The 15037-nt window shown below is 37.7% G+C and overlaps 1 protein-coding gene across 9 annotated transcripts; it reads right to left on the bottom strand.

The window, feature by feature from the left end:
- Positions 1-3011: 3011 nt before the first annotated feature.
- LOC18447637 (Pentatricopeptide repeat (PPR) superfamily protein) lies at positions 3012-14817 on the bottom strand. Of its 9 annotated transcripts, none has more exons than XM_088849041.1 (5): positions 14713-14817; positions 14340-14403; positions 9841-11438; positions 9645-9690; positions 3012-3773 (listed from the first exon to the last, which is right to left on the bottom strand). In XM_088849041.1, the coding sequence occupies exon 3, from the start codon at positions 11384-11386 to the stop codon at positions 9956-9958; it is 1431 nt and encodes a 476-aa protein (XP_088705167.1). In that variant the 5' UTR covers positions 11387-11438; positions 14340-14403; positions 14713-14817; the 3' UTR covers positions 3012-3773; positions 9645-9690; positions 9841-9955. The 9 variants fall into 9 exon arrangements, 8 of the variants coding, with proteins under 8 accessions (XP_088705167.1, XP_088705169.1, XP_020531128.1 ...); XM_088849043.1 differs by having other exon boundaries at positions 3012-3701; XM_020675469.2 differs by having other exon boundaries at positions 3012-3600.
- Between the last annotated feature and the right edge of the window lie 220 nt (positions 14818-15037).

Below are 15037 nucleotides of genomic sequence, written 5' to 3'. Positions count from 1 at the left end.
GGCTCCGAAGTGAAATTAACTATACAAAACACCATCTGGCGTTCTATTTCACCATAAAAAAATGTTATCAAAACAAGATCCCACCAGACTAAATTCATTCCTCAACTAATTTTATTGGAAAATTTTAAAGCCAATTTGAATGTATTGGAATATTTTTGGATTGCAATACAAAAATCTTTTAAAATGGATTTTGACTGTCTGGACAGAGGTTTTGCCAGATTTTTAGATTGAAAGAAAAAAAAAATTTCATACCAAGGCAAAAAATGCCATAATAAAAAATTCAACTTTTACTTGAATTTTTTTGACTTGAGTTGCGTTTCACGTGCCTCTCTCTCTCTCTTTAACCCTCACGCCTGCGAAACCCTTCTCTCTCTGCACCTAATGGTCATGGCCCCAAACTTCGTCTCTCCCATCGCTCCAAACTTCCTCTGTAAAACCCTTCTCTCTCTAAACCCAATGGCCCCAAACTTCCTCTCTCCTATCGCCCCAAACTTCCTTCGCAAAACCCTTCTCTCTCTACACCCAATGGCCATGGCCCCAAACTTCCTTTGCGAACCCTGCTCTCTCTACACCCAATGGCCATGGCCATGGCCCTCGATCTCTCCATTCTGGCCACAACCAACAACTTCATCAAGAAGAAGAAGAGGAATTAGGGCTCTGCTGCATGGGTATGAATAACTTTTGAGGATATATCAATACTTTGAGCAAGAGCATCTTGGTTCCCTAAAAGCATCTCCTTCTTGGTAGCTGTTCGCAGCCTCTGAGCATGAGCTTTTGAGCAAGATCCCAATCATCTGGGCATTGGTGGCCTGCCTTATAATTCATGTACTGAGAGAGAAGATCAATGGAGTTTACGCAGGCATGCCCAACTGCTGAAACCATCTCTATGATCCCTATTCTCAAGTCCTTACCTAAAGGCTGAGCTTCCATGTAAAGCTTGAGCTCATAGGGCATACCAAGAGCGGAGAGATCTAGGGTTTCTAACCAATGAGCTCCTTCTGCATTTGAGTCAGCTTGTGCTGAGCGGAGTTCATTTCAGAGAGGATGAGAGACACTTGAAGAGAGATGAGAGAGAAATTCTTTTGGTGGTGGGCGGCAGAGAGAGAAGAGGTTTGATTAGCAGGGAAGGAGAAGGTGTAGAGAGCTAAGAGGTCAATAAGTAGCAAAGAAAAGAGCATTATGGCATTGAGGATGGTCGAGTAAGATGGTGGTGGCTCTGAATCTAGCAGTGCCAACCCCTATCTTAAGAGAAACATAGCCCATTGTTAGAGAGAGCTAAAGTTACAGGAAGGTTTAGAGAGAGAAAGGTCGGAAGGGTAGAACACAGATTTTTGACTGATGGGAGGGATCCCTCTATAAAACCTTTTGGAATGGAAACATAGTGACAGTGTTGGAAGGGTAGAATGCAAAACTCCATACAAATATCGAGCAAATGAAATCTTGTATTTTCACACACCATCCAAACAATCCAATAGAATACTAAAAAAAAGATCATTATATTTTTCAATTAAGGTTGAAAAACTTACAATTTTTTTCAATGTGAAAGTTTTTTTATTTGACATCCAAACTGGCCCTTAACCATAAAAAAACTATATATCCCACCGAAGATCCAATCTTTGATGTTAGTCATGAGAAAGTCTCTGCTCTAAGTTGAAATGTAATTGTTTATGGCTCCAATCGTAGTTTATCATGTTATGGTCATCCAACCCTACTGCCAAAAACAATTAAGGAACCCTCCAATAAATATTAGCTAATAGTAAGGGATAACAAAATACTGAGAGCCACTGTTCCAAGCTTCATCATCATCATCAATGCCTTTGCCCAACTAATTGGGTTGGCTACAAGAATCATGTTCCGCCATTATGCTCTATTAAAGGCCATATCTTTAGTAAGACCGTAAATCCCCATATCTATTCTCATTACTTCCAACTCTGTTCTTTTGGACCTACCTCTTGTCCTTTTTTAGCTTTTTACTTGAACTAACTCGCACCTCTTAAAAGGTGCTATACTTGATCTGCCCCACACATGGGGATAACAAGAATCTTTATAGTCTATCGTGCATCTAAGCCAAAAGATACAATGCATTGTAATTCCCAAAATTCATATCTTACGGGACTCAGGAACTGATAAGGACTTCATGACTACTTTTGACATGATTGATCATGCACAAAGCTTCTATAACAAGATACAAAATGAATGCAGCAGATTCTCATGTCTAGAAGATATCTATGTACATGCATAATAGAAGCAATCAAGTATGACAACACTCGAGCAGTTTTTGTGGAGAAGGTTTCATAAGATAGAAGGTATCAGGCCTTAGTATAAACAAATTTAAATTATAATTTCTATTTCTCATTCCATGTCATTGGCAAATATTATAATAGTATCTTGGAATGTTTTCCTGTTTCTATTGTCTTTATAAGAGAGGAATCCAGTGTAACGTTTTATTTAGTATACAATTGAATATTGATACTACCCAAAATCACTTCCCAAAAAATGATAGTTTTGGATCTTCAGCTGTGAAATCTAAAAGTTTGGATATAATGAAGGAAAATGCAAAATTTTATACATAAAAAAATAACAGGTCGTGAAGATCCTCAAGAATAACTGAAGTCTGAGGACCTAGAACTCAACTTTTTCATTCAATAATAAACTTGATGATCATTTTGAGCCATTCGCAACACAACTGATTATCTACTAATAAAATTTATTTAAAAAATTTATATAATTTGGAGAAAAGCCAATTGTACTTCAACAAAATCACCGAATATAAATATTATTAGATTAAATTATCAGCAATCTTTACAGTGTGTGATTAAATGAAAAATCCTCCTAATCAAATTTAAGAAGTATTTACGAATTCAATAAGTTGTTACAAGTTTCTATGTTCTATCAACAGAACCACAGCAATTTTCCCACTTTTCCAGCAAAAATCTCCAAACACAAACACGGCAAGGTTAAGTTTTCAGTGCTATTTGCAGTGTGAGTAAATAAGGGAAAAAAATGCCAAATTTCCAAACAATTCACCACTCCTCTGAATTTTGTGAGTTTCAACACTTCATAAATGGAATTACAATAGAACCAATTTTCAGCAAAATTTCAAGTGTAAGACTCAAAAATGGCATACAGTTTCAGACATTTAAGACTTACTCTAATTCCACGGCCATTATGAGAGACCTGGATGAGTCTGAGACCTCCATCCTTTATAGCTACACTGATTGAAGTGCAATCAGCATCATGACTATTCTCGACAAGCTCTTCTACAGCAGAAGCAGGCCTTGTCTATTTACAATAGAAGACCCGAGGTGATGTATATAAGATATGATCGTGGTGTAAGGACCTAGGTTGATGATATGGTAGAAGGCCATGGTGAGAGAACCGGAGGGCTCATCATTCTGTCTCTCCCCGATCGCATGAACTGCGCCCTTAGAAGGTCCAGCAAAGATGCTAGTTAAGGTATCTCGCAATGTGTAAGGTCTGTCTTGTACCTAGGGACCAAGATCAATTGATCTCCTATGACTTCATAAGACTGGGCAACAATGACTCGTAGGACGAAGGCAAAGGTCCTCTCCACAGCTATAACTTCTCCTGGATTTGGTCCTGAACCAAATAGTAGACATCAGACAAGATGAAACAATTGCTTTCCAAGTTCTAGAGGCATTTGCATTGGCCAACACCCTGTGTAGCAATCCAGGGTTGTCCTGTTGTAGTAACATGTTCAGGCCCGACAGATCCGAGTCCCAAATCTTCATAATTACCTAATAACAGAAATCCTTTGACAACAAAAAGCATGGAGATGTAGCTAGCATTATTCATTCAACAATACGGAGAGCCCAGCATACCACAACATGAAGAGCCTTGCATAATGGGGAGAAGTAATACATCGAGCAACAAAAAAAAGAAGAATCCCATATCTCAATGGGATGCAATAAATAACAATCTAGAAATAACAAGATATTCAACCATTCAACCAGAGGTCCCAAACAGAATGATTGCCATACCAACAAACGAATCGGAATGCAAGTATAAATAACTGCATATTCAAATATAAATAGAACAATCCCTATCACAATAGCAAACAATCAAATTTAAGAAGACCGAGTAGACAGTTGGCACCACTAGCAAATAAATAATCCACAACACAAACCAGTATTATCATAAGTGCTGAGCTTCAGCCCCCAAACCAACCATCAACAGCAATTTATTGAAAACTATCCAAAAAGTTGTGACATAGTCAAAATGTTTTCATATACATTTTATATTATTTTTTTGTTTTTATAAAAAAAAAAATAAAGATCTCCCCCAAATTGGCCAAGGCACTTCTATTTCTCGGGCAGAAACATGATGTCTCTAAAGCAAACCTGATAACACTGATACATACTACACAAAAAGATGTCAATTGAACTTAACAAATCAGGAGTAGCCGTGGGAGGTTTGACCGAGATGGACTAATAGAAAGATGACCTCAAAAAGTGCCCCCCAAGAAATGTACCCAAAGGGGCGTGAACAGGGGATCAAAGGACCAAATCTCTGGAGAGAATTTGACTTAAAAGGTCAACGGCATCATGTGATCATGCCTAATATGCTTGCACGAGCCTGATCCAAGCCTTCAACTTGCACTCCTACTGAGTCTACCCAAATAGTCTAGCTTCCTCAGCCATATAGTTTAATGAAGCCCTTATAACTCATTCTCAATGCCGAAGTCTCGCATTCTTGTCTGGCCATGAGCTATTAAGGCAATTAAATTCCATCTGCAAATTTCAGAGTCAATATTCTATTTGTACTCTTATCCAATAATTTGTAATTTCTAAACTTCTAGTATAACCAACCACGTTATAACTATCAAAATTGCCATCTAGTTGTCTCCCGAATCATGCAATACATGCCTATTCCATAGTAAAAGATGTTCGTAGGACTACATTACTATACATCAAACTTGGATCTTTTGAGAAATTCAAGTCTCCTCCAAATTATCTGATAACAGGTATTGTAAGCATGAGAATAAATGATCAATTATGCACATATCATCAAGCATGGAGCGAAAATAACCAGACTCAAATGTCAATTGAAAAACTAACAATAAGCACGCAACATACATATGAAAATTGATCTCACACATCATAAAAAGAGACATCAAAACCAGATTATTATAAGATAAAACTGCACTGACCAATGAACAAGAGTACTTAAGCCATTGGTCGAATGCTCTTTTTGACCCAACGAGTGAATTCATCTAATTGGATACAGGTGTAAGCAGGGGCAAGGAGCTCATTTCGAAACTATCAAAATCACATGAGAAGCCATCAAGCATGTCTAATGGGCTATAAAGCCAATACTGATGAAATATGTATAACTCCAGCAGGAAAAGATGCTGACTCAATAAAACCTAGTAACCTACACATTTCAGTTTCCTAAGGGCGTACTCAACTTTCCGTAACTACCAAACCTTCTAGTTAGACTGCAGCTTTTCCCCCTTCTGCCTGCCCAAAGTATGGCAAACAACTTACAATAATGTAGGAGTGGGATTAGCAACTACCAAAAAATACACTTTATATTAAGGGGTAGAGAGAGAGAGAGAGCTTCTAGTCTCATAAGATCCATGGGTTCTGACATTCATAGAATATGGTATGCATAAAATAGGGAAAATATCATTCAACAGGTCAAAACCCCTTACAAAATCATTAAAGGGGTATATCCCATTAACATTATAAAGTTCATTTTAATTTTCATTCCACCCAAGTACCTTCTCAAAAAATATTTAAAAAGAAGCCCAAATTGCCCCTAGTCAATAATTTAAGGCCACAACCAAATGACATGAGCATCAAAACTAATGCAGTGGGTGTTCAATTTATTTATTTTATTATTTCTTTAGATACTAAAATTATTTGGCTTTTAAGCTTTCTTTTATGGTATTGTGCCGTTTTTTAGTTGTAGAGAATTCGAGGCATGTTAGGAAGTTTAATTTTAACTAGATTAAGGGCTGGGATTAATTTTGGTTCGGGCTTCTTAAGGAGAAAGTTAGGTTTTAGGATTTTTCTTTTGTAAATATATAAGTGTTGAATAAGAAAAGCTACAGCAAGAAAAATAATTGATTTTCGGTCTTGTGAAGATGGACTCTTTGTAGACCGAGAGAGAGGGTCAAATCTATCAACCTTAGGGGTGGGACTCTCCAATAGATTGATAGAGAGGGTATACTCAATGGTATATTCTCTCATCCCTTTATTTTTATTTTTGTGATTTGTTAAGTTTCTTTTTTCATCTTTCCTTCATCAATTTGTTTTTCAAAATTACTGAAATGTCCCCTCTTGTTTAGGGTTCCCAACAATGAACATAAGGAAATTTGAGCATTTTTTAAAAATATTTTTTGAGGAACTTGAGTGAAATGAAAATTGAAAAATGAACCATACATCATTAATTTGAGAACTTTCGATGCCCTTATGATTTTGTAAGGGGTTTTGACCCCTTAAATGGTATTTTCCTTATAAATTAAAAGGCAAAAAAGGCAGCCCAGCTGCTTAGTGCTCCTCACATAAAGAGCATGTCAACCAAGCTCATGTGATTGGCATTCCAGTCTATAAGCAATTCTAAAGACAAGTAGATGGGAGGCACTACAAAAAGTACATTCCACTACCAACTTAAGATTATGATGCACAATACTTGAGATAAATGCAATGCATGCAAGAGTAATGAGAATATGAGATCACTGAAGACAACAAGAAGGCGGAATATATAACATACATGCATAGTTACCGGGATCTCCCAACTCAGTGGTGATCCTAGCAATCCTACCCTCCTGGTGCTGGACCTTCGGTGCATATCCCTTCCAAATGGGGGGAACATGATCTCAATCCCTTAAGGATCAGTCGATATGAATCACGCTCATGCTAGATTGATCTTTATTAGAAACAAGTCTTAAATGCATGCCTATTAAAAAGAGAAAGAAATTATGTTGCAAAAACATGTTCCGTATATTTCTCAAAGAGAAAAGAGGTACTTTTACGATATTGGTCTCTAATCTTTAGAATTTATCATGTGTTCCCAGAAAGTTGGAATCTAGCTCCCCAATATGTTGGGATCGAGACCCCTAAAATTCAAAGTGTAAAAGACAATTATCCCGACCATAGGGAGCTTCTAGCCTATCATGATCCCACCCAATCCCACTCCCACTCCCACTCCCACTCCCACTCCAGATCTCACTCCCAATTCCAACAACAATGACATGAACAGGGTTTAAGGGTTACATTAGAATCTATTGAAGAGATAGATGGCATTCTAAGACGCTGAATCAATCACAGGCTCCGATAGTGCTCCACAAACACAGCAGAGACCCAGGATCATTAATATGAGAGCCTATAACATGCTTCATGTGCAACTGTAAGGCTAAATATATCCAGGGTAACTGATTTGAGTTCCAAGTTCTAACATTTTATGCCCACTGTTACCCAGCTAAAGAACAAACCATCTCTCTGCAATGTGGGCTTTGGTTTTAGACGAAAGCAAAGCCCCAGACAAACCTTTCTCTTTCACAGATTTACACAATGCGAGCTATAGTTTACATATGGAATACAAGCAGGAGAAACATAGTAAGGGGGTTAAGGTAACAGATGGTTCCTCTAAACTGTAGTCAATTTGGAAGGGCGTAAATCCTGAAAGAATAGATTTTAGGAGATAGTTAAGTTTAAGTGAGTTGATGAAGAAAGGATAAGGGTTTGAGTAGACATCAAATGCGAGGAAGCCTCATGCAGATTTAGGGAAACATGTTTTGATTCGAAAGCCTGGTTCAGGGATCACTTGATCATTTGAGAGAGAGAGTAGCAAGGTGCTCAGTTGTCCCTATTTTAGGACGGATCTTGGGGATGGGGAGTTTGCTTGGTTGCCAGGTGTTCGATTGTCCCTATTTTAGGAGGGATCTTGGGGATGGGGAGTTTGCTAGCATGTGTCAACTTTTCAGCAGTCACAACTCATTTTATAATTCCACATGGTAAATCCAATAGAAATGTTTTTTCTTGAGAAGTTGAGATAGCAATAATTTATTCTTAGATCCTTCTATAGTTTTTTTTGGCATATGGATCATGGGAAATCCCCTTATATCATTTCTTTTGAGCAGTTTATTTTTACATCATTTCAAGTGTCCCTGCTTAATCAAGAGCTCATGTTTTCCATGTGAAGCAACAATTGATAGGGCCTTATTTCTAACCATCTTTAGCATGACAAGGTCCAAGTCTTTAACATTTGTTATATGTTTTAGGTTTAGAAGAAATCATAGACTGACCCATCTATCTCCTTCTTCGATGTCCTTTTGCCGGATGTTGGGGGATTTCTGTTAGAAATCTTTAAGGTGAGATGGGTGATGCGATCTTCAAGCTCCTCTTTGGCAACAGAAATCCTCCCATACCTTACTGCTGAGGACATGAACAATGGATTATCTGTTTCTTTATTATCATCCACGACATCCGAAAGGAGTAAAGCTACATGTTATTTCAACTTGATAGAAAGGGAATTCAACTTGTGCTTACTTCTTAGCCTCTAGCATTGTATGATTTCTAACGACTTAGAGCTCGGGACCTCATCAGACTTTGGGGGATGGTGAAGAACTTGGACTATTAGATTGTGTTCACCAGGAGACATATTCGGCCAACTTTCTGAAGCTCAATTTTTTTGATGATAGCTTTCTCAAGGATCATAGAGCAGGTGAGTTTGGAGGCATCAAAGATCGTTAGAGGACACAATGAAGAACAAAACATACAATACGATGATGATGGAGGCAATAGCACTATTTACTAGTTTGAGAGTTCTCATAAGTATGTGTTCTGTACACTATTGTTGGTATAAAGCACTACCCAGTGTCAATAAATAAGTCCAAAAATAATCCACATGTCCCTGAATACTGGTTGACTTTTGGAGGGGAACAACTAACTCAGCAGCTCCAGCAGGATTACCTTCCACATGTTCTCGAAGATACTAATGACGCTACTTCTTGGATAGCCAAGAAAAGGTGCAGTTAAAGCTCTTCGCTTGAGTTTCCTTTCTGTTGGCTAAAATAGGTCTCTTGTTCCATTTATTTTCAAGCTTTTTTATTTTCCTTTGTTTTGCACTCAATCTATATGTCTCTATCACCACACACCTTTACTTCTTTGTACAAATTCATCCATACAGAAACAAAAAATTATGATGCAAGTCTGTCAAGCATCTATTTCTAATAATCATGAGAGTTCCCCAAAGATATTATCGCTGCTAAATAGTAGAGAGACTGTCAATATCAAATACCGATCGAACATAATATTGCCTCTGATATAATATCAATGATCCACCCCTTTAATGCAAAGAAAACCATCTCAATTAGGAATGATATAATTCGAGAAAAAAATAAGTACATAAGACAAATGAGAGGAAAAAAAGGCCCATGGAGTTAAGAAATACACACCTTGAATACAAACGATAATCTTCTAGATCATTAAAAAACATTATATAAAAAAAAAAAACGATTAAATGATTTATAATTCAAAACAATAAAAAAAAAAAGTGAAGAAACAATCTTATTTAAGAACATATCACATATATCTTAAGTTCAAGTTGACTTGTTATAATTCTATCCAAAACTTAAAACTCTAAAATAATAAGCGAAAATGATTTTCTTCTCTTACCTTATTGTTGGATGTATATCACATAAATTCTTGCAACTGGAAAATGCTATAAAAAAAGTAAGAAATAGGATTAGAGCTCAACATCGAATTACTCAACAGACGCCATTAGTATGCCAATGCATACAGGATGGATGTTTGCATCCATAGAAAATAAAATACATGATCGAAAATGAAATTTTCATGCTATAGCTCTCACCACGACTATTCAGCCATGAACTATGATGGTGCATCTCTCATCTCATCCAGCACAGGTTATATCCTTAAATAATACCACCATTAATGGATTGTCCCTCTCTCAACAGAATTTCCACTTAAGTAACCATAACAGGTTTCACCTTTTTCACATATTCGTATCTTTTACGAATCCCTTCTTCAATCCTCATACAGAGTTCACTAGGCATGAAAGCATCTTCACTAGCCAAGAGAAGTGCATCCCTTACCAACTTGTACGTATAAGCTCTAGGAATAGATCCTCTCTCAACCATTTCAACAAGAAAATCACGAGCTTCAAGAACCCTTCCTCCTTCACATAACGCATGAATAATTGGGGTATATGAACTCGATGTGGGTACACCATGATCCCTTGAAATCATATCACGAAGCATCTTAATGGACTTATCAATATCATTGACTGCACTGTAAAACCTAATGAATGAGTTGTAAGTAATTTTATTTGGGGAACATTTTTGAAGCATGTCATTGAGAAGCTCAAGTGCCCTACCTATCCGATATGTTTTGCAGAGGCCATCGATCAAGCAATTGTAGGTCACGACATCTGGTTTAAACCCTTTGAACACCATTAAACGAAAGAGATGGTTAGCTTCCCAAAGCCGCCTCCTAATAGCTTTGCTACAACCAGTTTGCATTGCATATTTACAGTAGAAATTGATCATGATTGTGTAAGTGAATGTATCTGGTGGGCACCTAGATCCAGGCAATTCCATTTGACCCATCAAAAACTTAGCTTTTTTGAAATTGCACACCCTACAAAGCACACATATGATGGCATTATAAGCTACTACATCAGGCTTGCAGTGAAATTGCTTCATCCTATAAAATGCACCCAATGCCTCATTAACAAGCCCCTCTTCTCCAAGAATTTTGATAACACAAGTCACTGTTACAGTGTTAACAAGCCCGGCCCCCTTTCGATGCATTTCGTGGAGAAATTTCCACAATATCTTCAAACTGTTCCCTTTTGCTAAAGTGCAGGCCATCTCTCTACAAGTGATCTCAGTATGTTGAAATCCACCTTCTGATTCTAGCCAAAAGAAGAATGCCAAAGCTTTATTGACACCTTCTTCAACCTTTTTAGGGTTTCGATAAGCTGCAGGTCCTCTAATGCGAAGACCTAGTTTCGAATCTTCAGTTTCTTGGTATAGATTCCTCTGTCTCAAAGGAGCTCTTCTTCTAAAACCCTTTTGACAACCCAGGGACCTCTCACTCTGAAAGAAATACCTAGGAATGGCTCTCAGTACCTCAGAAACAAGGTCCACACTCCATTGATTCAGACGTAGAGCATCAAGGCCCTGATTCTGAACAAGGACTTCTATTACAGGTGCAACAATGCCTGGCAAAGTGGAGAGAGGCTCTGTGAATTCGGACTGAGTTGAAGGAGTTACAAAGTGATAGGAGCTTGTGAATCGAGAAAGGGCTATGGAGTTCAGAGAGACGGGGAGGTCCCATGAAACCCTAAATTTTGATCGACTGCAGCTCCATATAAAAGTTATGTTACCCATCATGAATATGAGTTTTTAACAGTCAAGTTTCCCATTCAAGACGATGAGCATTCACCTGTGAAGACATTGAAATTTCTTCATGAAATTGACCAGAACACCATGAATGATGCATCCATTTCTAAGATGAAAATAGAGAAAATAGAACATGAAAATCTTAGCAGCAGGTCAAAAACAAGCATTCGCTGATTTTCTCAGAGGAGAGGACACCAGTAAAAACAAATAAGGATTCAACCTAGTAGTGGTTTTTGGGTCTAAAAAAGATCCTGGTTAAAATCTAAAATAGAGATTATGCACTGAAAATGTGAAATACAGTGGACGTTTTTTTACCTATGAGTTGAGAAGTACACGAACTTCATGATATGCAGCCGACATGCATTAAAGAAGGAAAAATAATGCAAATTGGACATAATTCAGGAAAATGTATTCTCCCTACTTATTGTAGTAGGGACGCAGCTCTCAGCACCATCCAAATGGATGGATGGTGCTGATTTGGCACACATTTTGAACATGGAAACCAGGGCTTACATGTGCCCAGTTGCCCTTCTATCTTCTTCTCTGTCTCTCTAGCTTATCTCTCACTTTATTCCTCTCTCTACGATGCCATCAACCCACATTTTTTCTCTGCGCTGGGATCGAATCAATTGGGTCAATCTGGTAAGCAGTGAGCTTCTAGGTAAAGCTTGAGTTCAGAGGGCAAACTACGAGTTCAAAGATTTAGGTTTCAAAGCCAATGAGAAGGGGTTTAATGAGAAGGTAAGGAGAAAGATTTAGAGAGAGAAGGGTTTGTTGGGAGAAGACAAAGACGGTCGTGGCTTTTGAATCTGGCGGTGCCGAACCCATTGCTAGATAGAGAGAGGAGTATAATTTGCAAGAGGGTTTAGAGTGAGAAGGTTTGCATTAAGTGGAGGGACTCTATGAGATATGTGAGAAATGGGGGAAGTCCAAATCTGTTAAGAGATTTAAAGTTTAGAGAGTAAAGAAGAAGAAGAAAAAGAGAAAAATCTAGAAAGACAAATTGCTTAGCCTGAAACTTTCACGACTCCTTTGTTGTGATGCTTTGAAATCTATAGAAAGAGGAAGAAGAACAAGAGACAGAAAGCCGCTTTGAAATCTACTGCGAGGAACAAGAATGATAGAAAAACTTATTAGCCTGAAATTTCACTGATATTTTCCAAGAAAAACCTAATTTTCTTGTTCTAACAAGTTTCTTTTTCTTAACAAATTTTAAAATCCTGTATTTCTTAACTTTCTATGTACAAACCAAAAATCAAACAATTGAAGCTTCCAGAGCAATCCACAAGCATTAAAAGATAAATCTCTTTCATTTAGCAGAGAACCATAAAGGTAAATCTTGACCAGCACATCTCTCTCTCTCTCTTACTAGAGAGATAATCCCTCCATGGAAGCAGTAGAAATCAGCGATTTGGGAGCTAGAACATTGCCCAAAAGCGTGAATTTGCCCATTTTCCATGACTCCTTTCTCTTTGATGGTGAAGCCATTCCTCAACTTGGTGCGCCAATTTCGAGAGATAGAACCGGTGGGTTTTGGCTCTCCTTTATCTCTGCAAGCCTTTGGCCCTCTTTGTTTCTTCATCGAACAGAAGTAATGTCCACCATCTCTCTCTCTAGAACAAAGTCTCTCTCAGCGAGTCTCTCTCTATGGGCTCGTTGGGCTCGTTTGGTTCATGCATAATAATCAAATAGAGGGACTCACACAATATACTAATTAACTCATAAGAAAGCCCTAAATTACATGAATCAAACTCAATGAAAACAATTAAACACCCAACCGTCTTTGGCTACCTCTTTTTTTCTTCATAGAACAGAAGTAATGCCCACCATCTCTCTCTAGAATGAAGTCTCTCTCAGGGAGTCTCTCTCTATGGGTTTGTTAGGCTCGTTTGGTTCATGCGTAATAATCAACTAGAGAGAATTACACAATATACTAAATAACTCATAAATACTAAATAACTCATAAAAAAGCCCCAAATTACATGAATCAAACTCAATGAAAACAATTAAACACCCAACCGTCTTTGGCTAAGACTACAATGATTACCCACAAAACAAATCAACCAACAAGACGTAAAATCAATGCCCTAAACCTCCAAAAACCAGATATCCCGCACTGTGAAGACTCAACCATTTAGGGACATAAAGATAAAAACCCAAACCACCAAAACCCAATTAACTTGACTTGATATGTCACCACCAAAACCAACAAAAAAGTCAAACAGGACGCCTGCCAAGGGCGAGCACCAACCCAACCTAATTAACAAAAACCAGTTGGAATTGGACGAACTGAATATTTTGAGCAACTTGACTTGATATGTCACTACAAAGAAATGTGGAATCATCTTTGTTGAATATATTTGCAGTCAAACAGATTATATACTTTAGTTGTTTCAAGAAATTATTCTTTGAAACAAAAAAAAACAAAAATCTTAATGAGTATTCACCAAACATTCTTAAAGTTATAGAGGCTGACACTCTGGCCTAGATTGGGAGGCCAAAACAATTTTTACAGCAAATCAGAGCGAGAGAAAACATCACATGGATAGGATGTATTGTGTACAGAAACAAAAGCACTAGTCTTAAAAGAAACAAAACTGTTATTTTATACACTTCTCAAAAATGCTTATAGACAAATCTTCAAGATAATGAAACAGAGGAATCACTAGCATGACAAATCTACCCGCAAACTAACATGTTTATACGTTAACAATCTAGAAGAAATAAAAACAGAAAACAATACTTCAAACAAAGATAGGTAACATATGCTCAAACATATTGAACCAAATCATCCTCAAACAATAATCAATTAAAATGTCAAGAAAACACAGTCAAACGAAGACTAAATGAGGGCAAATGGCATGGATCTGGGACTGATACAGCAGGGTAAAAATTACAATTCAAAGGGTAAGAAAATGCGATGAATCCCTAATTACAAACTTACTTGTGTGCAAAGAGATTGAACAAGCCAACTTAGTGTGTATATGTCCAAAAAAACATACAAAACCCTGTAAAAATTAAAAGAGAGATAATGGGGAACAGTAAGAGAGATAGCTGAGTAAAACCCAGAATGAGAGAGCCGGGGCTTAGAGAGAGGGAGGCGTTTGGTTAGAGAGAGAATGGGAGGGAGAAGCGATCGTGGGCTTAGAGAGAGAGAGAGAGTTTGTGGTATGAGAGAGAGGGCTAATAGAGAGCATAGGCCGTGGCCTGGTTAGAGAGAGAATGGGAGGGAGAAGAGATCGTGGGCCTAGAGAGAGAGACTGGTATAAGGGAGAGGGTTTAGTGAGAGAGGGACCATGGCCTGAAGAAGTGGTTACCTTGCTAGAGAGAGCACGGGCGTATGAAGGAATGGGTTAGAGAGAGAGAGAGAGAGAGAGAGAGATTTTGTAGGCTATGAATTTAAAACGAGCGACGGAGTTTTTGCTGGGTGGAAAATAGACAGTGGAAATGGAAAAAATTAATTTTTTTTTTTGAGGAAATGGGATCATAGAAATGCAAGTCACATTTTGATGATTTTGATTTTGTTGGTTTTAGATATCTGAGTAGATTTGGGTAATATCTAAGATGTTATAAATCCATGCCCCAAAATCTCTAAGAAGCCTTAAAGAGTGTGGTTTAGCTTAAACAATCCAACTAAGATAC

The sequence above is a fragment of the Amborella trichopoda genome, chromosome 10 (assembly GCF_054954075.1).
Source record: "Amborella trichopoda isolate Santa Cruz 75 chromosome 10, AtrichopodaSantaCruz75HAP2 v2.0, whole genome shotgun sequence".
NCBI classification, from domain to species: domain Eukaryota; kingdom Viridiplantae; phylum Streptophyta; class Magnoliopsida; order Amborellales; family Amborellaceae; genus Amborella; species Amborella trichopoda.
The sequence above is the reverse complement of the archived record's forward strand: the minus strand, read 5'-3'. Positions and strand labels throughout refer to the sequence as shown.